This window comes from Heterocephalus glaber, unplaced genomic scaffold (assembly GCF_053883595.1).
Source record: "Heterocephalus glaber isolate CG9 unplaced genomic scaffold, H.glaber_assembly_v1.0 deba00000594, whole genome shotgun sequence".
Taxonomy (NCBI): Eukaryota; Metazoa; Chordata; class Mammalia; order Rodentia; family Bathyergidae; genus Heterocephalus; species Heterocephalus glaber.
Window position 1 is genome coordinate 17,522,174 of NW_028258151.1, and position 22,523 is coordinate 17,544,696.

At 50.6% G+C, this 22,523-nt stretch overlaps 1 protein-coding gene across 2 annotated transcripts in view; it reads left to right on the top strand.

Annotated features, from left to right (window-relative positions):
* Window positions 1-10,508: 10,508 nt before the first annotated feature.
* The window catches only part of Lrp5 (LDL receptor related protein 5), a 113,253-nt gene continuing 101,238 nt past the window's right edge, over window positions 10,509-22,523 (top strand). Inside the window, exon 1 of one of the 2 annotated variants that reach the window (XR_002397359.2) lies at window positions 10,509-10,684. Coding sequence is in view for 1 of the 2 variants with exons in the window: in XM_004852629.3 (XP_004852686.1) it covers window positions 10,615-10,684 (70 nt within the window). In the remaining variant the exon portion in view is untranslated. The remainder of the gene's footprint in view (window positions 10,685-22,523) is intronic. The other variant, XM_004852629.3, reaches the window with a different exon arrangement.

Below are 22,523 nucleotides of genomic sequence, written 5' to 3' on the forward strand. Positions count from 1 at the left end.
CAATATTTTTAGTGCACTTGCATTTTAAGTGTGACTTCTCAGGTGAGATCAGAGGTGAAATTTTCCAGTTGTCACATTGGCCCTGAAAAAGTTTCAGAGTTTGAGACACTTCAGACTTTGAACTTTCAGATTATGCTCAACCTATATATGTTGGGAGATGTTTTGCAATCTATGTGATGAACAAAGGTCTTATTCCTGCAAGTTCCAAAGAGATTGTTTGAATATTTGAGATACTCATTAGAAAAATCGACAAAGGGTATTATATGAGTTTGCTAGGATCACAGATTTGGCATGTGCCATTGCCTGTTCCCTGGACTCCTCAGTTCCCGCCTTCCTCATGGGTGGGAGCAGCCTACCGGGCCAACAAAGGGTTAGTGGGTTAGAATCATCGCTGCTCCTTTGTGCCCACCAGTTTGCTCTCCGAGTTGGCTGAACCCCTAATGAGAGCCAGGCGAGGGTGACAGTGCCACTCTGCCCGGGTTTTCCTTTCCAGATCTGGCAAACCTAGTGGGGGCCAGGGAGGGACAGTCATCAAAGCGTCCCTCAGTAGCCTTGCCTTGGTTAAGAGATCCAGGAAGCATTAGCATCCTTGACCCTGCACAAGTGACAGACTTTGAGCAGCGGCTTGTGACGGATGCAGTGGGCAGAGTCCCAAGTGCACATTGCCCCCGAGTCTGCAGAGGACAGAGGCTGTGGCTCCTGGTTAGCTGCTTAGCCTCTCTGAGCCTCAGTTTCCTTAGTACAAAATGGAGATTGGAAGAAATCACTTGCTGTGGGTACTTGGGTCTCTGCAGCAGACACAGATCTGTAGACAAAGGAAGGACAGGTCCTCCCAATGGAAGTCATGGAAGGCCAGGAAGACTTGGAGGGTTCCTTCCCTGAGAAGCTCACAGGTTAGTGGGGATCCCACAAAACACACCTGAGTGTCACCATGCTGAGAAGTGCTACAGGAGAGGTAGAGCACAGGCATGAGGGCTGGGGGAAGCCCCACACTAGTTCTAAGCTGGGTGAAGAGCCAGGGCAAAGCATTGGAGACACAGGGAGGAGAACTGGAAGGCACAGGGGCATGAGGGTGATAGGTGGTCAGCAGCAGGAAAGCTGGGCCTGGGTTTACCAGGAGGAGAAGGAGGAGGAGGAGGAGGAGGAGCGAATGCAGTTGCACAGGCAAGTCAGTAAAGAGGCCATAAAGTCCATGTCAGAGAGCTGGAACTTAAGTTTGCAGACAATCTGTCGATATGAGCGGAGCATTTATTTCCGTGTAGCAGTGCCAGGCTTGTAAGCAGACTTGCCCAGATGTGAATGAGGCCTCTCCTCCAGGCACTGGCTGGGAAGCTGCAGCCCCAGACACTAATGCTGGGCCAGTGTATTTGCTACCCGGTTATCTCACTCAATCTCCATCACAGCCAAGTGAAGTGCCTACCCTTAGCCCACTGGCATGAATTAAAACAAAAAGAACAACAACAAAATCAAGGTCCCCTTGGATTCAATAACTTGCCCAAGGTCACCACAATGGACAGTAAGTTTCCAAGCATGTCTAGAGACCTCTGAGACCATGGTCTTTCCTTTCCGGGCATACAGTTGCTGTCTCTCTAGCCAAGTCTGTGACTTCACTCTGCCACCTCCCATTCCTAGTTAGACAACAGATGTTCTTTGTTCATTGTGGAGAGATTGGTTCCCCCCGCCAGGATTCCTGCCGGCAGGGCAGGATGCTGCTGCCCCCTCGTGGCCACATGGCAGGCGAGTGACACCTTGGCCTTTTTCCCCAGAACAGTGGCCTTTGGGAAACAGAAGTAAGGGGGACTTCGCTGCCACTCCTTGTTTGTTGAGGAGCCTCAACCCACCTGCCACCCCCTGTAGAACAGACATTATTTGAGACCTTCCTGATGGGCCAATAGGAGGATTTAATGAGCAAGCTGGGGTTCCATGATATATTCTGCAGTCTCTGGCTCAGCCATCACAGGGAGGAGAATTGTGACTTGTCCCTCCCTTGTGTGGGGAAACAGTCTTGGTGAAAAGTTCTCTGCCATTTGCTGACTGTGAGACCAGTGTTCCACATCAAAGTTACCCATGCCCTGTCTGCTTTTCCCAAAGCCTTGGCCAGCACTGTGGCCTCCGGTCAGAGTGCCTGGGGTGTTAGAGGATTACCAACCAGCAGGGAAAGGCATGTGACTTGGCCAGCAGTGGGAGAGGGAGCTGGAAGGAGGGGAGTCCTCAGTGCCTGGAACCCCTAAGCAGTGGGCTCTTAGCTTCCCCGAGCTCTGAGAGCTGTAAGCCAGCTCAGCATCCTCCTGGTTGGCTTTGGTGAAGACTGCATGTCCTTGCTGCCCAAATCCCCCAGCAAGAATGTCTTTAGGCTCATTCTAGTGCCAGCTATTCTGCAGGTCCTAGAAGCCAGAAAAGCTGCTCCTCACTCCCACCAGAGTCTGGGGCTACTGCTGCTTCTAAGGCACGAGCAGATGGAAGGAGGGGACTTGGTGGGACCAGCAGAGACCCAGGACTCATCTGGTGTTCTCTTGGCCAAAGCTTGAGGCCTGCATCCTCCTCCTCCACCACCTCCAAGTGAGGTATCCTGTCCTGGGCACCTGGGCACTCTTCTCATCCCAGCTGCTGGGGATGTCTATGTCAGGATCCCAGTGGGGTGGGATTGTCTCCAAGAAGAAACTATATAATATTCCACCGGATTGGAGCCTTCATGTCCCCTTCTCTGTCTACACCCAACCAACAAGCTGCTCCTGGCCCCAGACCTGGGAGTCACCAGTCTGTGTACATCTACTTCCTCCCCACCCCCCACCCCCGGAGCACCCAGCCCTTCCCCAGCTTGCTGGCCACCGAGAATGAGCATTTTAGGACCATCAGGCTGGACACACCAGGGGACAGTGTGAGGCAGGAGGGCCCAGAGTAGGGTAGGAGCTGGGAGAGGCTGATGGTGGCTCAAGGGGGCAGGGGAGGTGTAGGGTGCTGGAAGCTGCAGGTTCTAGAAGCGAGATGCCACAGGGGCAGGAAGGGAAGACAAGAGGTTGTGAGTGTAGACAGTGATATGACATTGACTGAGAAAAGAATGAAAGGGTTGGCTAGGCATTTGGGGTTTTTGTTTTTATTTTTTTAAGAAAGGAGACTCCTATAGGTGCAGAAGCTGAGGAGGGGAGCTACAGAGGGGGCCCTGGAAGGCTTCTTATAGTGTGAAGACCTGGTGATCGTGAAGGAGCTTAGCCTGGGCCTAAATCCCAGCCTGGCCATTGTCTAGTTTCTGACCTTGGATGGGTGACACTCCCATTCTGAGCCGTCTGTCTCTCTCAAGGGATGATCTGGACAAATCAGAGGTGTTAGGATGGGACTTTTTGCCTCAATTTTCCTAGAAGTTTTGAAAGCTTCAAACAAAGCACAGGTACCCTCCTGCCCAGGGCCAAAACTTTACCAAGCCCCTCCCAAAGCCTGCCCAGCCCTACAGTCCCCAAGCCCCTCCCAGGCTTGGACCTCGACCAATTTCCTGCCCAGTGAACACATAACTACATGGGTGCCTCCTCCAGAACCACCCCCAGAATCCCCAAAGCTCCATAAATCACCTTCCAAGTCTTATGAGCTATATTTATCCAACCAGAACGATGGACTGCTCCTTATCCATGGCTTGTTGACTGATATATATCTTTTTTTTTCTTTTTTTTTGCTGTTATCACCCATAATTTTATTACCTAGGTTTGAAATACATTAATGTTTTGCCATACCATCCAGAAATATAAATACTGAAAGTTATGTGGTAGACATCTGATGTTTCCCCATGACATAGCATAGAAGAGATTTCCTAAGGCCATTTTACATAATCATTTTGTCATATCTACAAAGACACTAATAATTCTTAGCATTGCCAGAGTTATTTTCTAAGCAGGATACAGTCAGTCAGAATACCTCTTTTGTCCCCTTTTGTCTAGAAAAATCTCATTAAAAATGGCATTGATGTATTGAAGTGTGATTTATAAGTCATGTGTGTATGGGTTTTTTCCCCCCAGTACTGGGGACTGAACCCAGGGCCTTCACATTGATCTATATCCCCAGACCTTTTTTATTTCTTATTTTTGAAACAAGGTCTCGCTAAGTCACTAAGTCACCATGCTGGGATTGAATTTGTGGTTCTCCTGACTCAGCCTCCCAGAGTGCTGGGATTATAGGCCTGTGTTATCACACATGACTATGATTTATAGCTTTTAAGTTGTAGGCCCAGAAGTGTGGCCTGCTTTGTTCTCTGGTCAGGGATCCCAGATGTGCTCAAGGCCCAGGGTGACTAATTATTCCTTTTTGATGGTGACACCTCCAGTTTTAGCCCCTGAAGTCCAATGTCCTGGGAACCCCTCAGTTTTAGTTAGCCCACTGCCCACCCCTTCATCTCAAGCCTAACAAGAATGACTTCAAGGGACTGAGTGTCCCTTGGAGCTCTGAAGAGGGTAGGGAGATAGGACATTCATCTGGTGTTGTTTGGCCTGAGAACTTGAAGGCCAAGTCCTGTAGCTGCCTGCCAGTCTGTGGAGCTGAACAGGTGGCCTTGTGGGGTTCGCTGCCTGATGATCAGGCACACACGTGTGTTCATGGGGAGCAGATACTGAGAACTGTCCTCGGTGCTCAGAGAGCTCGTGACAGAAGGAATCCACACTTAACATCTTCCAAACCTACAGTGTCCTAGGGCGCCAGTCTCCCCAGGCCTTTCCTGTCCCCTCTGTCCTTTCCTGCAACAGTTGTAGCCTAGGGAGCTGGGAGAGGGGGGTGTGGAAAAAAAGGAGAGGCCCAGCTGCACCCTGTCACTGCAGCTTCCCTGCCCCGAGCCCAGGCCCACTGATGAGGGGAGAAACTGAATTTTTGAGTACATTTGAGAATTTTGATCAGTAGACTGAAACTGGAACTGCAGCTCCTGAGCTGAGTCTGTCCTTCGGGCCAGAAGTGACCCAAGGACATTGTGGCACCTGACCTTAAATACTGAAGATTCCCATGTCCCGTGCCCAGCCCAGCTCCCTGAGCTATAGCCCTGCCCATGCTACTCCTCCAGCCTGTCTAATAGAACCTCCACTGAAGTTCAAGGTGCGACCCCACATCCCAAGTCACAGTGAGCTGAAGACCATTCTTTCGCTATCTCTCCTTTTCCCTCCACAGGCACCTGTCACCTCAGCAGCTGGCAGCCCAGCCACCCCATTGCTCCGCCAGAACTGTTTGATGTCCTCCTCCTCCTGGCCTTGACCTTGCTCTCCTGTCCTCTCTATCCTCATAGAGACCCAGATTCCAATCACTTCTCACCATCTCTGTTGTTGGCATCTGGTCATCATCTTTCCTTTTTTTATACTACTGAGGATTGAACCCTGGGCCTTCGCAATGAGCTACATCTCTCTCTCCCCCTCCCCAACCCTTTTAAATTTTTTGAGACAGGGTCTTTCTAAGTCACTAAATTGCCCAGGTTGGCATTTTTCACGTCTCAGCCTCCCAGAGTGCATTAACATTGTTGGCTAACAACAATAAGAACTTGGATCATTGCAGTGCTCTTCACAGGCCTCCCTGGTTCCTCGCCTGCCCCTTCTATTTCCCACATAAGAGCAGAGAGAATCTATAAAACAAAAATTAAATCATTCTCCCTCTGCACATGGCTGTCCCGTGGAGTGCTGGCTCTGCTGCTCTTGGCCTTGGCTTTCTTTGCTTCAGCTGTGCCAGCCCCTGTCTTTGCCTCTAGGCCTTTGCACTGGCCCTTCCCCCTGGCTGAAAGACTTGCTCTCTCCCCTTCCATCAGGCCCTGGAATAAACATGGCCTACTTGCCCTTGAACTTCTCACCCTGCTTTATATTTTTCTAGAACAGATATTGCCTTCTGCCCCTCTGGAGCAGGGGGTGGGCAGAAGTTTCTGTAAAGGACCAAACTGTATATGTTTTAGGCTCCACAGGCTGTACAGTGTCTTGCAGCTACTCAACATTGTCATCCTAGTGTGAAAATAGGGACGGTAACATGGGCAAGCCCCTTTCTGACTTCAGCTTCCTTCTCTGTAAAATGGGATGGGGCCAATTCTGCACCAATTTGGTGGCTTAGGACAATTTCTCTCACAGTGCTGGAGGCCTATGATCCAACATCAAGGGGTTTCCAGGGCAGCACTTCTCTGAAGGCTCTTTTGCAATAAGGCCCTTCCTGCTTTTTGCAGCTTGTGGTGACTGCAAGTGTCCCTGGATTAAGACTGCATTACTCTAATCTCTGCTTTGTCTTCAGTGACCTTCTCCCCTTCTCTCGCTACCTCTTCTGTCTGTTCCAAATCTCTCTCTGCCCTTTTTTTGGTTGTTGTATTTTTTCGAGATGGAGGTCTCACTCTGTTAGCCAGACTAGCTCTGACCTCCTGGACTCAAGCAATCCTCCTGCTTTAGCCACTCAAGCCTGGAACTAAAGATGTGTTCACCACATCTGGCTTGCCTTCCGTCCATAAGGACATTTTTGGATTTGGGGCCCAACTGGATAATTCAGGTTTATCTCTTCATCTCAAAGCCTTTACCTTAATTCTACTTGTAAAGACTCTTCTTCCAAATCAGGTCCCAGGGATTAGGATGTGTTTGGGGGCCACCGTTCAACCCACTACAGGAATCTTGAAGGCATTCAAAAAGGACAACGACATCGGACTGTCCACTCCCTTGGCTGGCGTGAAAAATGAAACCGTTGAGTGGTGCAAACACTCCTGGGGCCTGTCCAGGGCTGCCACAACTGGCTACAGAATCACAAGGGACTGGGGAGGGAGGGAGAAGCAGGGGGTGACTGCTGAGTGGAGCCTGGTTCATCCCTTCTCCCATGTGTTCTTGGGTCCATGTCAATCACAATTGAAGTGAATTCAGAGCTCTAAGGTGTGGGCGTTTCTGCACGGCTTCTCTGAGGTCAGCATCAGCACTGAGAGAGAAATTTCACACACCCATGTGTGATGGTGCACACTTGTAATCCCAGCACTCCGGGAGGCTGAAGCAGGAGGATCAAAAGTTCAAGCTCAGTTTGGTCTGAATAGTTTAGTAACTTAGGAAGACCTTGTCTCAAAATAAGAAATAAAAAAGATCTGGGATGTAGCTCAGTGTGAAGGTCCTGAGTTCAATCCCCAGTACCAAAAAAATTTTTAAGAAATTGAGCAGATGTCATTATTCCTGTATTATGAATAAAGAAACAGGCTCAGAGAGGTGAAAGTCTAGCCTGCACCCTTCTGGCCCAGGCATCTCCTTAGAAATTACGCCCTGCTTGGGCTGAGATTTAGCTCAGTGGTTCTGGCGCCTGCCTCGAAAGTGCAAGGTCCTGAGTTCTCTGGTGCAGGCCACTGGGAGACAGTGCCTGGTGTGGGGTCCGAGGGTTGGCCGGTCCGTGGGCTTTCCCACCCGAGCCTCCCCAGCTGCTCTCCGAGAGTGCCAGGGCTCAGCCCAGGGCACACCTCTGGCCACCCAGGCGGGCCTGCCAGGTGGGCGGGGCTCTCATACCCAAAATAACTCTCCCGAATCAGCAGATTCCCGCTTGGGAAGGAACCCAAACAGACGCTTTCCACCAAGTGTCATGGGCCCTACGTGGATCCCAGTTGAGCCCCTGTCCCCGGAAGCGATTAGATCAGACAGGTGCTGGGCTCTGATTACTTCCCTTCCCTGGAACTTGCATCTGAGGAACAAATTGAGAGTGAGCACTTCCAAACGCCAGGCCTAAGAAAAGTTCCTAACAGAGCTGTAACAGGCGACCTTCTGGGGAAGAGGAAGCTTAGCACATTCTCTGGTTGCTTATTACATTACTGAATGGTCTAAAAATTACTGTCCTTGTGATGTCAGAATTCTGAAGAATGAAATAGTTGTGAGTTCTAGTGCATTCTTCGCAAATGACTTTTCTAGAAGTTCTGATGGGAGTCTGGGATCTTGCATTGATGTTCCTTAGGACCCAGGGCCTGATCCCTTCCCACTTGGGGCTCTCTGGTGGCCCCTTCTTGAGACATTTAGAAAAAAATTTATATTCCCAGTACGTTTTCCTTTTAATCATAAACATAACTAACTCTAAGGTCTTTGCCTTCTCCATTTCCTTTCTCCAAGTTAGAACCCAGACTGGAACTTTGGATGAGCAGACTACAATTACAGTAGGCCACCCTGAGCCCACTCCCCACAGCCAGTGCCCTTAGCAAGTCCCATCAGCTCTTCCAGAGAAGTGGGGCTCCAGCCCCTCTCGCCATCTATGCCACTGGAGCCCCAAGAAGACACCCTCTTCTGTGTCTCCCATCCCATCCCTATCCAGCAGCTAGAATTCTCCCTTTTTAAACAGAAGTCAAATCTTTCATTGTATTCATTTATTGAGGACTTACTATGTGCCAGTTCCTGGCCCAGGCACAAGAAACATAACAGGGAACAAAATAAACAGAAATAGCTGGGTATGGTGGCACACACCTATAATCTCAGCACTCGGGAGGCAGAAGCAGGAGGATTGCTGAGAGTTTGAGGCTAGCCTGGGCTACATAGTGAGTTCAGAGCTAGCCTGAGCTATACAGTGAGATCCTGCCTCAAAAAACCAACCAAGCAACCAACCAACAAACAAGAAAAAACACCAAAACCCAGAAACCTCTGGTCTCCTGGAGCTTCCATTCTAGTGGAAGGAGAAAGATAAATAAACATGCAGTGTGTCCACAGTGATACATGCAAAAGGAAAGGAAAGCAGAGACAGGGAGCAAGGAGCAGAGAAGTGTGAGCAAGGTTGGGTGGTGGAAGAGAGTGGTTTACAATTTTCAGAGGGGATGGAGGAAGACTTGGCTGAGAAGCTGAAGTGGTAAGGGAGTGAGCCAAGTGGATAAATGGGGTAAAAGAATTCCAGCAGAGAGAACAGCAAGTGCAAAGGTCCTGAGGCAGAGTAGGCCTAGTGTGGCTGAAGACCAGTATGGAGGCCATTGTGGCCGGAGCAGGTGAGGTTCTTCAGTCCCTGCAATGGCTCCTCAGGCTTCCCATAAATTGCTCTTGGGATCCTATCTCTGCCGACATGTGCTGGCCCCAGGAGGCTTCTCCTCTCCCATGGCCTGACGCCTTCCACCCCACCTCCAGCTTCTGCAACCTCATCTTTTTTGGTCCCCTACAAGTCCTGCAGCCAGGCTCCTGCCCTGGGGCCTTAACCCTGGTTTTTCTCAGCTTGATTGCTCTTCCCAAGCAGAGCCACTCTTCTGTCCTCAAATGTCCTAAGTCAGAATCTCCCATCAACAGTGCAGCCCAACACCCTTGGTTTTCCTGGCATTCCTCACAGTCTGTTAATGGAACTTTTGCTTTTTTTTTGGTACCGGAGATCGAACTCGGGACCTTGCGCTTGAGGCAGGCAGCAGAACCACTGAGCTAAATCTCTGGACCTGCTTTCTGTTTTAATTTCTCTTGTGTTTGTGTCCCTCCCTAGCATACAAACCTCATGAGGGTGGGGTGCACTGTTGCAAGTGGATGAAGAATGCACGAATCAGTGTACCAAGTGTTGGACATGTGCATGGGTGTACCGGGTGCTGAATGTGTGTGAGTCCCATCTGCACCTGCCCGCTTGGCAAGGCCATTGTCATTACACAGGGGAATTAAGAATGCTGGGGAGCTTACATGTAGGCCTAGAAAGCAGCAGAACCGGGCTTTGAACTTGGGCCCACTGGTTCCATAGTCCCCTTGCTGCCCCTTCCCAGCTCTGGTGGGTGACTTTTCCCTTCCCAGGCTCCCTTCCCCCAGGGCCTCTGTGGCTGGGGTCAGTGGACAGAGAGGGTAAGAAGCTGGAGCTCGGTATTGGAACTCTGGAACTCTCTTGGTGGGGTCTGCAGTTCAGACAGGTGCTTGCTTCCCTGGCCAGCAGCGGAGAAGCACTGTTAAGGCAGTGAGCCTACTGATCAGTCTTCGTGTGTCACAGGAAGGTAGAGGGCAGACATTTGGGTCAGAGATCAGATCTCAAGCTCGCCCCGGCTTCCAGCCAGTCCAGCTTCATTCACTCGGTCTCTGCCCGGAAGCTATGGCCCTCTCAACTACCTTCCCCAACCCCCAACTGAGGACAGGTGGCAGGGATGCCTCAGGGGGCCCTGCCATTCTCAGGAAAGCCCAGAGACCTGGCTGGGGCCCTGACTTCTAGCCTGAAACTGACTTCCCCTGTGTCCGCGCACAATCCTGCCCCGTGCCTCAGTTTCCCCCCTGGTAAAAGGCCACGTCCTCGCAGGTGGCTCTACAGGTGACACACCTGCTTCAGGGATTACCAGGCAGCCGGGCCTCGAGGGTGGAAATCCACCCCGAGCCCGCGCCCAGCCTCCCGGGCTGGCACCTCCAGGCGGGCGACCCCAGGCGGGCGGGCGACCCCAGGCGGGCGGGCAGGGGGGCGCCGAGGAGGGCGGCGGGCCGTAGTGTCCGCCTCGCCGCCGGCGGCTCCGGGGGCGCCCGCGGGAGGGCGCGGCCGGCGCGGGGGGCGCGGGCGGCGGCGGCAAGGGGCGGAGACCGGCGCGGCTTCCGCTCCCGCGCGCCCTGCTCCCTCCTCCCCGTCGTCCTGGTCCGCGGCGCCCGAGGGGGAGGCGGGAGGCGCCGGGAGCCGCGCGAGGAGCTGCCGCCGCCGCCGCCGCGCCATGGAGCCCGAGTGAGCGCGCGCAGGCCCGTCCGGCCGCCGGACAACATGGGCGCGGCACCGCCCCGGCCGCCGCTGGTGCTCCTGGCCTTGTGCTGCAGCCTGGCCCCCGCCGCGGGTAGGTGGGCGCGGGCCGCGCGGGGGGGTGGGGGGTGGCGAGCGGGGACGGGCGCGCGGACTGCGGGGACAATGGCCCCGGTGCCCCGCGGCCAAGTGCGCGGGGGCGCGCCCCCGCCTGGAGAGCGACTTTGCAAGTTGGGGGCGAGTTGGGGCGCGCGCCCCGGACCCCCGGCGTCCCCGCCGCCCAGGCGCCGCGCGCGGGCCCTTTGTCTCGCCCGCCGGGGGCCCTCCCCGGGACGCCGAGTCCTGGGCCGGTGAGCGGAGGGCGCGGGCGGCGCCATCCGCGCCAGGTGCGGCGCGGGCGGGTCCTCACCTGCCCGCCGCCCGGGGCGCGCTCGGAAACGCGCCGCGGGCTCTTGGGAGGCCGAGCAGCCCTGGCCGGCGCGGCGCGGAGTGTGTGGCCTGGGGCCGGCGCGGCGCGGGGACGTTCGGCCCGGGGCAGGCCTCGCCTGTCGGGAACTAGTTGGGAAACTTTCGCGAGCTTGCTTCCCGCGGCCGCGCTGCCGGCCTGAGAGCTCCGAGAACTGATTTAAGTTGAGGCAGGAAAGTTCTGAGCTCCGGCGCGGGGCTGCCTGGTCTGTGTTGCTGACCCTTTGATCTGCATGGCTGTAGGTTTCAAAACGGACTGACACCTGCCAGGTGCTCCAGCGACCCAAATGATCCATCGGCCCCTGGGGGCCCACATGGTGTCTCCTGGCCGCCTCCGACCAGCGTCCAACCCTCGGGTGGGTTTCCTGGGGGATGACGTGATCCCAGAGTGTGGGGAGGTGTGCTTCTGCCTCAGTTGTACCCATCGGCGGGGAGGTGAGGGTCTGGGGAACTATCTCCGACTTTTGATGTGTCCTGAGGGGTGGAGTTGAGGTCAGAAGGACTCGAGAAACCTAAGTGGTTGGAAACGATACACATGTTCTTTTAATTTGGAGGTTACCATGTGGTTTTTGAAGTTAGCTTCTTGCTACCTAAATCATTCTCTTCGGATGTGCGTGTCTTGTTTTTCTGGAGTGTGGCTGTGCGAATGGGCACAGTTAGCAAGTGCCCGTGCACTCCAAGCTGCTCTGTTGGTAGCTCTGTTTGGGGTGGGGTGGGGTGGGGCCTCTGGTCCCTTTGTCTGGGCTTCATTAAGGCAAACAGCTGTCTTCTTGAATATCTCCAGTGTGGACGCTGCAGGGAGGTGGCCAGGCCTGACTCTGCTCAGAATTGCTGTGCTGCAGCCTCTCCGTGGCGGTTTGGAGGACAACGTGGAGCAGAGAGAACTTGCTACTGGCTTCTTCAAGTCCTCGTGCTCCTGAGCCCAAGCCTGGAGTTCTGTGGGAGTTTCACCCCACATGTGTCTCTCTCAAGAGTATATTTACACATTTGTGTTGTGTCTGGTGCTAGCAAAACAAGGGGAAGACAAAACAGTGACAATCTCTTCATAGTTAAGGCCAGTGCTGCTCCGTTTCTTTCCGGAAATATTTGGGTCAGGGCTGCAAAAGGGGTTTTTTGGGAAGCTGTTTGTTTTAAAGGTGGAGTTTCTAAGGCAGCTGCGTTGCTTCTCACCTTGTTGTAGTTTTAGATTTCCTGTGCATTTTGGAATGGCTTGGCTGGAATCCAGTGCCTGTTGTTGTGGGATTGGAGACCCTAAGGAGAATTACATGTGTGGAATTCAGTTGTGTATGAGGCAAAAATAGAGTTGATTATTTTAACATTAGGAAGCCAGGCCTGGGAACACCAGGCTAATGTGGTAATCCAGTCCTAAAATGGAAGGAAAGGGAGGAATCTTTTGGGGCACTATTTTGACTGTTCTCGGTGTCCTGATTTTCTATGTTAGATCTATGCTTCATGAAGTTTGAAGTGAGGGCAATAAGTCAGCGGCTAATTATTTTTCCTGATTGCTTCCTGTTGCAATTTGAAGCTGTGAGCCCACGGAAATCCCTTTGTTCTAGTGGTCCGGGTGTAGAGAGTGGCATTCCCCTCTGGGAGGGCCCAGTGGGCATATGTTAGCATAGGTTAACTCAGAGCTGTGGGGTCCCCTCCATAGTAGGGCCCATGTGCCTTGATCCTACCAGTTCAAGAAATTACCTAGTCAACTAATATGATCCAGCATTTGCTTAGCGCTCCTTGGGGGAGATCTACCTCATGGTTCCTGTAGTATTTGAACCTGTTTAATTTTTGGCTGCGTGGTATCACTGCTCAGGCATTTAGCAGAATTCACACATGCACATGGGAGTTGGGCTCAGTCAGGTAAGGACTGGCTACTGCTCTCTGCCTTGCAGCATTGGGCTGCCAGCACAGGGGCTTTTGGGTCAGCTATGCACAGTTGCTGGGTTTACAGGCACAGTTGCTGTTTGACTTTGGGTGACTTGTTAGCCTCTCTTTGGTATCCTTATGTACCTCCTCCTCTCCAGGTGATGGGGAGCTGTGCTGGACCCGCAGCACCATCCCTGGCCCAGGTGAGGGATGGTAGTGGCAGAGCTGCAGAGACTTGATCTTTTTGGTGCTGAGGTCCACAGGCCATTATGACAGTCTAGACTTTTCTTCTGGGTGTGACCTTGGGTATCCTGTCCACTGAGTGATGCATTTATTGCTGCAGTGCCGGAAGGGGATTCAGAAGTACTGTAGTTAGCAGCGTGGACAGAGTCCTGGCCCTGCCACTTGCCACACGGAAAGCTTGGGCCACTGACCCCATCTTCGTGTGCCTTGCTTTTCTCTCCTGTGACATGGGGATGACGATCATCTTACCACTGTCTCTGCTAGTTAATGCTGAGCTGAGGCCGGCCTTGTTTTCAGCCCTTGTTATCATGGATTTTTCTTTATGTATCTGGTACCATGTTAAGTGTGGGGGACAAAATGGAGTAGGGGGACGGATAGGGCCAGTCCCTGCTGCCAGGGCTCTCCGTGTAGAAGTTTGGTCATCGGGAGGTGTGTCCTCACCCACAGCGTGTCCTGCCGGAGGTCCCAGAGCCCTGTCCTCAAGCGCAGGTGATCTCTGCTGAAGGAGACCAGCTCCTGTGGCAGAGTCTGACTGTGACCCAGAAAGTGATGGAAATTTCTGGAAGACTTCAGGCAGGGTGATCAGAGATGTAGGCTAGGGCAGGACTGTCCTAGGTGAAAAGTATGGAATTGATTGTTTGTTTTCAAAATTAAGGTGAAACTTGCAAAATATAAATTAAACATTTGAAAGTATGCAGTTCATAGGCATTTAGCGTATTTAGAATGCCTCAAAAAACTGTAACCATTAAACAGTGATTTCCCTTGCCTGTTCTAGAATCTCTGTTCTGTCTCTTTAGATCTGTCTGTGCTGAACATTTCCTGTAAATTGGTTTTATTTATTTATTTTTGAGGTGTGCTCCCCTCTCCCATGTTGCCCAGACTGGTTTCAGATTCTTGGGCTCAAGTGATCTTCCTGCCTCAGCCTCCCAAATAGCTGGGCCAAAAGATATGCATTGTGGTTCCTGGCTGCATTTCCTATAAATGGATTGTACAATACTTTCTTTCTTTTCTTTTCTTTTTTTAAAATTCACAACAAATTGTATCCTCAGCCTTTTTAAATTTAATTTATTTTATTATTATTATTATTTTTTTTGAGTTAGAGTCTTGCTAAGTCCTGAAGTTGGCCAGCCTGGGCTCAAACTTTCAATCCTCTTGCTTCTGCCTCCCACAGTGCTGGGATTACAGGTGTGCACCACTCTTTCTAGCAGTGTGTCTGATTTCCTTATGTGGCATAATGTTTGGTGGTGTTTGTCAGTATTTCCATTCTTTTTGTGGCTGAATAATATTCCGTTGTGTGGATATACCCCACTTTGCCTATCCATTCATCTTCCAGTTGAATTGATCTCAATTTGTTCCTTCTTTCACTGACAGCATATGGGGACCAAAATGTCCTAGTGGAGTAGGAAAGAGGCAAGATTTGGTCTTAAATCCTCCTGGTGAGGTTCAGAAACATGACAGGCAACGGGAACAAGCTAGAGAGCCAGTGCTGCACTTGGGAGAGGAGGGCCAGGGGCCAGGGCTGGGAGAGGAGTGAATGCTCTGTTCTGCCACCCAGAAATCCCAAGGGTGCTGGACGTTGTGGCATAGAAGGCTTCATGGAAGATCACTTAACACAGTCTCAAAATGGGAAGTCTGGAGGGCAGACCCTGGGGAGCTGGGGGGCTGTGTCCAGCACCTTGGCTTCATGGCTCTGTTTACACATTTGTTTAGAAAGCAGCAGCATGTGGGTTCCAAGCCAAATGCCCTGCAGGGTTGTCCTGGGGAGGACAGCAGGAGTCCAAGTGTGATGGGTGGAGGCAGCTGTGGGGCACATTGAGGAGGGCTGTGTAGCCCCAGGACATCCCTGGCAAGTCGGTGCTCTGCTTGCTCTTCAGCTCTGGAAAGCCAGTTTCTGGCTCTTAGCCTGAGTTCCTGCATGTGCCTAATTGGTACTGTGGTGTGTGCCTTGGCAGCAGCGCTGGTGGGGATCAGGGTAGGGATGTGGAGGCCCTTCCTTGTAGACCATTGTTGGAAAGATGCCCATAGATCATACCCTGGGCATCCAGGTTTCTTTTGAAAGGGACCTGGAGGACATGATGGAGAACCAGAGTCCCCAGTATCCATGTCCATATGGGGGCCAGGAGGTGGATAAAGGTGACTGGGGTCTGTGCTGGCAAGGGGTGGCCTCCAAGGAATGGCTGGAGCCCCAAGCCAGGACCAGAGCCAGCTGTTAGCCTGGGTGAGTGGGGGCCACTTTCTAGGGCAGGAGTGAGGGGTCCTCGTGCCTCTAACTGGTGTAAAGGTGTGTGAGGTCTGGGCTACCCTTGCCCACACAGCCAGTACACAGTGATCCCTGCCTATTCTTGGACCCTGCATAGTTGTCCTGCAGCTCCAGGCCCAGCCTTTGGTTTCTGGTTTGTCCTGGTTTGCCTGCCACCACATAGGGACAGTTCACACTTTGTGGCCTTGAGTGTGCCCCAGGAGTGCTGGAGCCTGTGGCCTACGGGGTGGCAGCAGCCCTAGGGTGTGAGCCTCAAACTCGGAAGGAGCCTGATGTGTGGTAGATTGTGTCACATGTCTTCTGTCCTCTGACTCTGGAGCTCAGAGTCTCTGTCATTGGACTGCCTGTGAAGTCCCCACTGAGGCCTTTCTGGGGCTTGTTCTTTTCTTTTTTGTCCTGGGGATTGAACTCAGGACGTCCGGCTTGCCATGTGCTACATTCCTGGCCCTCTTACTTTCTAGATACTTTGTTACCTGCTTTATTGGATATTTAATTCAATATACTTTTTGTTTTTTTGAGCATTTGCTTTCAGTTTTCCTGGATACAGTTTTTCTTGTGGTTGAGCTGAGGTAGGTTTGCCAGGGGAGGAAAGGTTTTAGCCTTTTTGGGGTCTCTGGTGCCCTCTGGAGAATCTAATGATGGCTGCTGTCCCAGGATGGCGTGTGGGGAGGGCAGCACACACTTAGTGCACATCACTGCAGGAGTCCGGGCTCACTACCCTTGCGGTGTGGCTCAGTTTCCTTGTTTGTGTAATGAAACCAGCTGGCCACAATCTCTGAGTCCTCTTTAGCCTGAGGCTTTATTTTTCTTTCTTTTGGAAGAAGGTACCTCCTCTGCCACTCTCCCTGGCCCTGTTCCTCCTGGTTCTGTTGGGCTATGTGGGTCCCCAAGAAGCTTTCCGACTCTACTTCAACTCATCCTTAACCTTTCCTCTCAGGCCTGCCCTGTCACCTCCCAAGCCCATGATCCCATTTCTTCAGTTCCTGAACCTGGGACCCCAGCCCCATCCTGTACCTCATCTCTGTGGCAGAGTCTGTCCTTTCTCTTGGGCTGGAGACACCAGGGGACATTAGCACATGCAGCCTCCAGGGTGCTCTCAGCCTGGGAGGGGGTGGTGCAGGCAAGCTAGTGGCCTGCAATGCTGGCCTGGACCTGAGCCATCTGCCCTCCCAGCCTCCCGGAGAGCGCCCCCTCCCCCATCATGAGGCAGAGCCAGGACTCCACTGTGCGTCCCTCCACTCCAAGTCCTATGTAGCCACGCTGTACTGTGCTGCTGGAGGACCCGCCAGTGGGACATCTGCGCCCCAGGCCTTTGCTGGGCCTCCGAACATGTCTTCTCCGAGGTGGTCCTGTCGAGGTGAGTGGCTGTGCGGCCAGATTGCCTGATGTGGGCCCTGCCACCATCTGCCCATGTGACTATAGCAGGACCCTCCAGCTGCTGTAAAACATGACAGTGGTACTCTCCATATGTAGCTGTGCGAGGATTAAGGGTCCATTCCAAGCTGGTGGCCGAATGTTTGTACATTCTCTTTGACGCAGCTGGGCAGGAAGGATGTGCCCATGGAGCTGCTCCCAGGCCTGTGGCAGGCTGGCCTGGCCACATGGGGTCTGCCTGGTGGCATCACATGGGGAACCATCTCCAGTGCTAAGGCCTGGTACTGTCCCCATACCCCTCTGGTGGAGATGGAACCCAGGTCCTCACACATGCTGAGTGTGTGCTCTATCCAGCCCCTGCCACAGATTATTTTCCATTTGGAACTACTTTTTGTTTATTTTTGTAATATATATATTGCATACAATTTTGTCACCTTGACCATTTTTAGGTGTACAGTTCAATGACACAAATACATTCTCAGTGTTGTACAATCACTACCACCATCTATTCCAGAAATATTTTTTATCACCCTCAACAGAAACATTGGACCATTAAACACTCACTCTCCATTCCCCCTTCTCCCCAGCCCTCGGTATCCTCTATTCTGTGTTAGTTTGTTTGTTCCAGGTACTTCCTATTTATGGACTCTCACAATACTTGTCTGGCCTAGTTATATAATGTTTAGTGTAAACATTTAGTGTAATGTTTTTAAGATTCATCCAAGTTGTAATATGTGATAAAATTTCCTTTTAAGACTGAATAATATTCCCTCTTAGGGAGGTCCACGTTTGGCTGTCCTTGACACTTGGTTGGTTTCTGCCTTTGTTGTGAATGACACTGCTGGGAGCACTGACACACAAGTGTCTGTTTGAGTCCTTGCTTTCACTTCTTTGGGATACATACCTAGAAGTGGGATGACTGGATCAAATGTTAACTCTGTGTTTAAATCTCTTGGAACTGTCCTGCTGTCTGCATAACAGCTACCCCTTTTACATCCCGCCAACAGTGCACAAGAGTTCCATTTTCTCCCATGGTGGCCAATACTTAGTTTTTCTTACCTTTCTTTTTTTTTTCTTTTTTTTTTTTTTTCTGAGTATTCTAGCTATCCTAGTAGGTATGAAGTATTATTGTATTGTAATTTGGATTTGCATTTCCCTTTTGAGTAGTGATGTTGAACATCTTTACTTGTACTTCTTGGCCACTTTTTTTTTTAATACAAATACATATATTTTAAATGCAAGAAATACACAAATATTATACACACACACATTTACCATGGTTGTCTTTTTGTGAAGATGGATGTCTTCTTTTTTTTTTTTTTTGGTACTGGGGATTGAACTCAGGACCTTGCACTTGCAATGCAGGCATAGTGCCACTGAGCTAAATCCCTGGCTGGATGTCTTTTATTATTGTTTTATTTCTCCACTCAGAGATGACCAGACCTTTAATACATAATTTAACATGTTAGGTTTTTTTAAACATGTACTTACTTTTATGTAAATCTAATTGCTCTCTACCAGTCATTTGTCCCAGACTTTCCTCTGATCTGTAGCCTATCTTTTCTATTTGTTGAAGTATCTTACACATTTTTCTTCCTCCTTCCCTTCTCTGGGGATTGAGTCCAGGAGTGCTCTACCATTGGAGCTCCCTTCCAGGCCCCCCCACCCCCTTTAAAAAAATTTTTAGACAGGATCTCACTAAGTTGATCATGCTGAACTCAAATTTACAATCCTCCTGCATCAGCCTCTCTCAGTACTGGGATTATAGGTTATCTTATACGTTTTCTTACCATTTTTTGTTCAGTATCAGAAACCGAACTCAGGACCATGTGCTTGCCAGGCAGGCACAGCACCACTGAGCCAAATCCCTGGCCTTATCTTATACATTTTCTATACCTATACTCTTGGATCTTCATTCTCCTCCTCCTCCTCCTCCTCCTCCTCTTCTTCCTTCTTCTCCTCCTTCCTCCTCCCTCCTCCCTCCTCCTTCTTCCTCCTTCCTCCTTTCTCCTTCTTCCTCCTTCTTCCTCCTCCTCCTCCTCCTTCTTCTATTTTTTTTTTTGAGACAGGGTCTCTCTGTGTAGCCCATGCTGGCCTTGAACTGTGGTGATCCTCCTACTTCAGCCTCCTGAGTGCTGAGATTTCAGGTATACTCCACCAGGCCTGGCTGGATCTTCCTTCTTCTTAAAAGCCAAGTGGTATTTTGTGTACCATACTTAATAACATCCACACAGTCAAGAAGCATTCAGGTTTTTTTTTTGGTACCGGTGATCGAACTCGGGACCTTGCGCTTGAGAGGCAGGCAGTGGAACCACTGAGCTAAATCCCCGGCACATTTGAATTTTTTCTGGGTTTTGATTCTGTTAAGGGATGTGCAGTGAGTACCTTCTTGCCTATCTACTCATTCGGTATAAACATCTTTGAAGGATACCTTCAGAGGCAGAGTATGTCCACTGATTTTTTTAAAAACGTATTGACACATTCTTTTAAAAAGACAGCACCAATTTATACCATACAAAGCATCTATGAGAATACATGCTTTACCTTATCTTCTCCAATGCTAGCATTTAATAGATTCTAAGTTTTTTAAAGTTAGTATCAATTTGTTTAAAAATTATAACACATTTTGATTTGTACTTCCCTCATCACTGAGGCCATTTGTATTTATTTTTCTGCATATTACCCACTCTTATCCTGGGCCTATTTTTCTATTGTTTACCTTTTTCACATTGATTTGTAGGAGCTCCTTATTGGGTGCAGATGCTAATTTGGTATATTTGACTCAGACTTTCCTTCTGGTCTGTAGCTAGTCCTTAATCTTTTTTTTCCCCAGCATTGTATTATCATAATGACATTAAAAAGTTTCACGTAATAAAAACCCTCGGTCTTTTCCCTTATGGCTATTGGGTTACATGTCTTATTTTTCTGTCCTAGATTATAACTACATTCTTTGTTTTCTTCTAGGACTGTTACTGTTTTCTGTTTTACATTCAGATGTTATTCTACCTGATTTTTAAAAATACGGTGTTGAGGGGTCCGGGGATTTAGCTCAGTGGCACTGCACCTGCCTCACAAGTGCAAGGTCCCGAGTTCAATCCCTGGTACAAAAAAACCAAAATGGTGTGAGGTAGGGATCTGACCAGTGGATAGAGTTGTCCCAATGGCTTGGCCCAGCCTGTCCCTGTTCATTTAAAAACCACTCCTTAATGTGTGCATGGTGCCCACAGATGCCTGGCTTTTAATTCTGGACGTTCTTGTCACATGGCCTGTGGGTATCTCTCTCTGTGCCACTGTGCTGCTGTTTTAATCTCTGTATTATCAGAATATCTTTTGAGATCAGTTGTGCAAATTCCCTCCTCATTGTTCTTTTAAGAAACTGTTGATTCTTCTTGTAGCATTTACTCCTTTGTGATAAACTTCAGAGCCAGCCCATCATGATCTGCCTTTTGATCTCTTAGTCTAGGGACAGTAAATGGTGACATGCAACAGGTGTCAGTGGGCTGGATTTTGAGTGGTTTCCGACAAGCTAGCCAGTTCCTGGCTGTAGAAATCAATTCATCTGCCGCCTGCCATGGAGCCAGTCTTGACATTTGCAGTTGTTCTGATGTTGTAGAGTGCATTCAAGGTGCCGATTGTGCCAAATAGCCTGCTGCCACACTCACGCCAGTGTCTGCCCAGGAAGCAAGTGCCAGTGCAAACTAATTTCAGCATTAGCCCAAGGCAAATATAATTACTGAGTAAATTATTGCTCCCCTCCCCTAGTTCATTCCAGAATAAAATGTGAGCACTTTAATTTCTTCCCCAGGCTGCTCCCCTCTATTAGCCCAGATGGGGAGGCGGTACCTGCCTGGCAGAACGCTCAGGAAATTGCTCAATGGGGCATTAATAGCTGCCTGAGCATGTGGCCCTGCCCAGCACTCGTCAGCCTGGGTGTCCTCCAGTCTTTGTCCACTCTCAGGCAGCTGCCACCACCTCGGATCTGCCCGGGAAGGGGTGGGCGGTCTCTGTGATGGGAGCTGAAACTAAATGTGATGTGCTTACTATGGCCAGGTGGTTTCCAAACAAGACATGTTGGTCTTCTTGCTTTCTAGAACTCTTCAAGTCCACTTAATTTACCCACTGGCCAGAATAATTTTTCCTAAACTAATTGTCGCGTCGTTCCCTTTCTCAGTAAACTGTACCAGTTCTTCAGTGTCTAAAGCTAGGACTTTTGGGCGGGCAGGCCTTCCCCAGCCTCTGCTCCCTGCCACAGCACTTCTTCAGCCAGATTTATCTTCTCAGGGTCCAGAACCTTCAGTGGCCTGCCACCCACCAAGGAGGGTCTTGAGGACAGTCCTGTCCTTCTATCTCTGACATCTGATACATACTCAGCATCTGTCTCAAGACTCCTGGAGGCCTCGACTGTCTAAGCCATGGCTCTTACCCATTCTGCCTCACCTGTCCCCGAATGTGGCTGCATCATGAGCTTCCTCCACCCTCCTGTGTTTCCCAGAGTGTAAGAAACTGTCCTCCTATGTGATAGGCTTCTGGGGCCACATGTAGGGACTCCCTCACTGCAGAAACAGCCTGTATTTCTGAGGTGTGACTCAGAACACCTGCAACAAACACAGCTGTTTTACTGTGGCAGAACATGACGTACCCCAAATAAACTTTACCATAAAGTCCCACGTCCATGTGATACTGACTGACCCTGTACAGCCTGGGCTTTGAGATGTTATGGTGGGGCTTGTCACCCATGTCCTTGACTTCGTGCTTTCATCATTTTCAAAAATCTATGTAAATGTTTTTAATCATGGAAAAGTGAAATAATGGAACTATGAATTTTTGTGTTGAAAAGTTTTGGTGCTTTTGAGTTAAAGCTGCTGAGTAGATGGCTGAGTGAGGGATGTTTCTAATGCAGGAATTTGTTTTTTGTTTGATAACAGGATTGAACTCGGGTCCTTACGCTTATGTAGCAGGCGGCAAAACCACTGAGCTAAATCCCCAGCAATGCAGGAATTTGAACATGGAGTGTATTGCCCTTCCCAAGTCATGCCCTTGGGATCCCCAGCAATGCAGGAATTTGAATCCCCAGCAATGCAGGAATCCCCAGCAATGCAGGAATTTGAACATGGAGTGTATTGCCCTTCCCAAGTCATGCCCTTGGGAGTCTACATGATTAGTCTGGTCTCATTGTCACTGCTGGGGGTAGGGAGTGGGGTTTGACCTTGACGTACCACCATGCCAGGAAAATGGGCCTCCCCTGCCATGGGCACTGCTTGCTGCTTCAGGAGGCTGCTTATGCTGCTGTGGCCACTGCAGCCCCAGGTTCTTGCCTTACTGTTTCTGCTGCAGCTTCTATAGGTAGCCTGAACCAGTGGCCTGCTGACTGGCCCAGCAGGGACTGCAGTGGGGTTTGCACTGGCTTTGGTGGTGTCACTTGTGTCTGCCTCCTTAGGGCTGAGTTGCTGTGTATCTCATTCTGCTATGGACCAGCCCCTGGGCAGAGACCATTTATGTACATGTGCATGCATCATTGTGTCTCCCTGTAGGCAGGTGGCCATCTGGCTGGGATAGGAACAGTGGGCCACTGCCTCTGGTAATGGTCTGTGAACAGCGTGTCATTCTGTGCTGGGGCCCTGGGGACCTGATGGACTGGGACAGAGAACTGTGTCCATGAGGAAGGCTCAGAGATGGGCAGGGCTCTGTGTGGCCCTGTCTGCTAACCAAGATGTTGTCTGTACTATGTGGC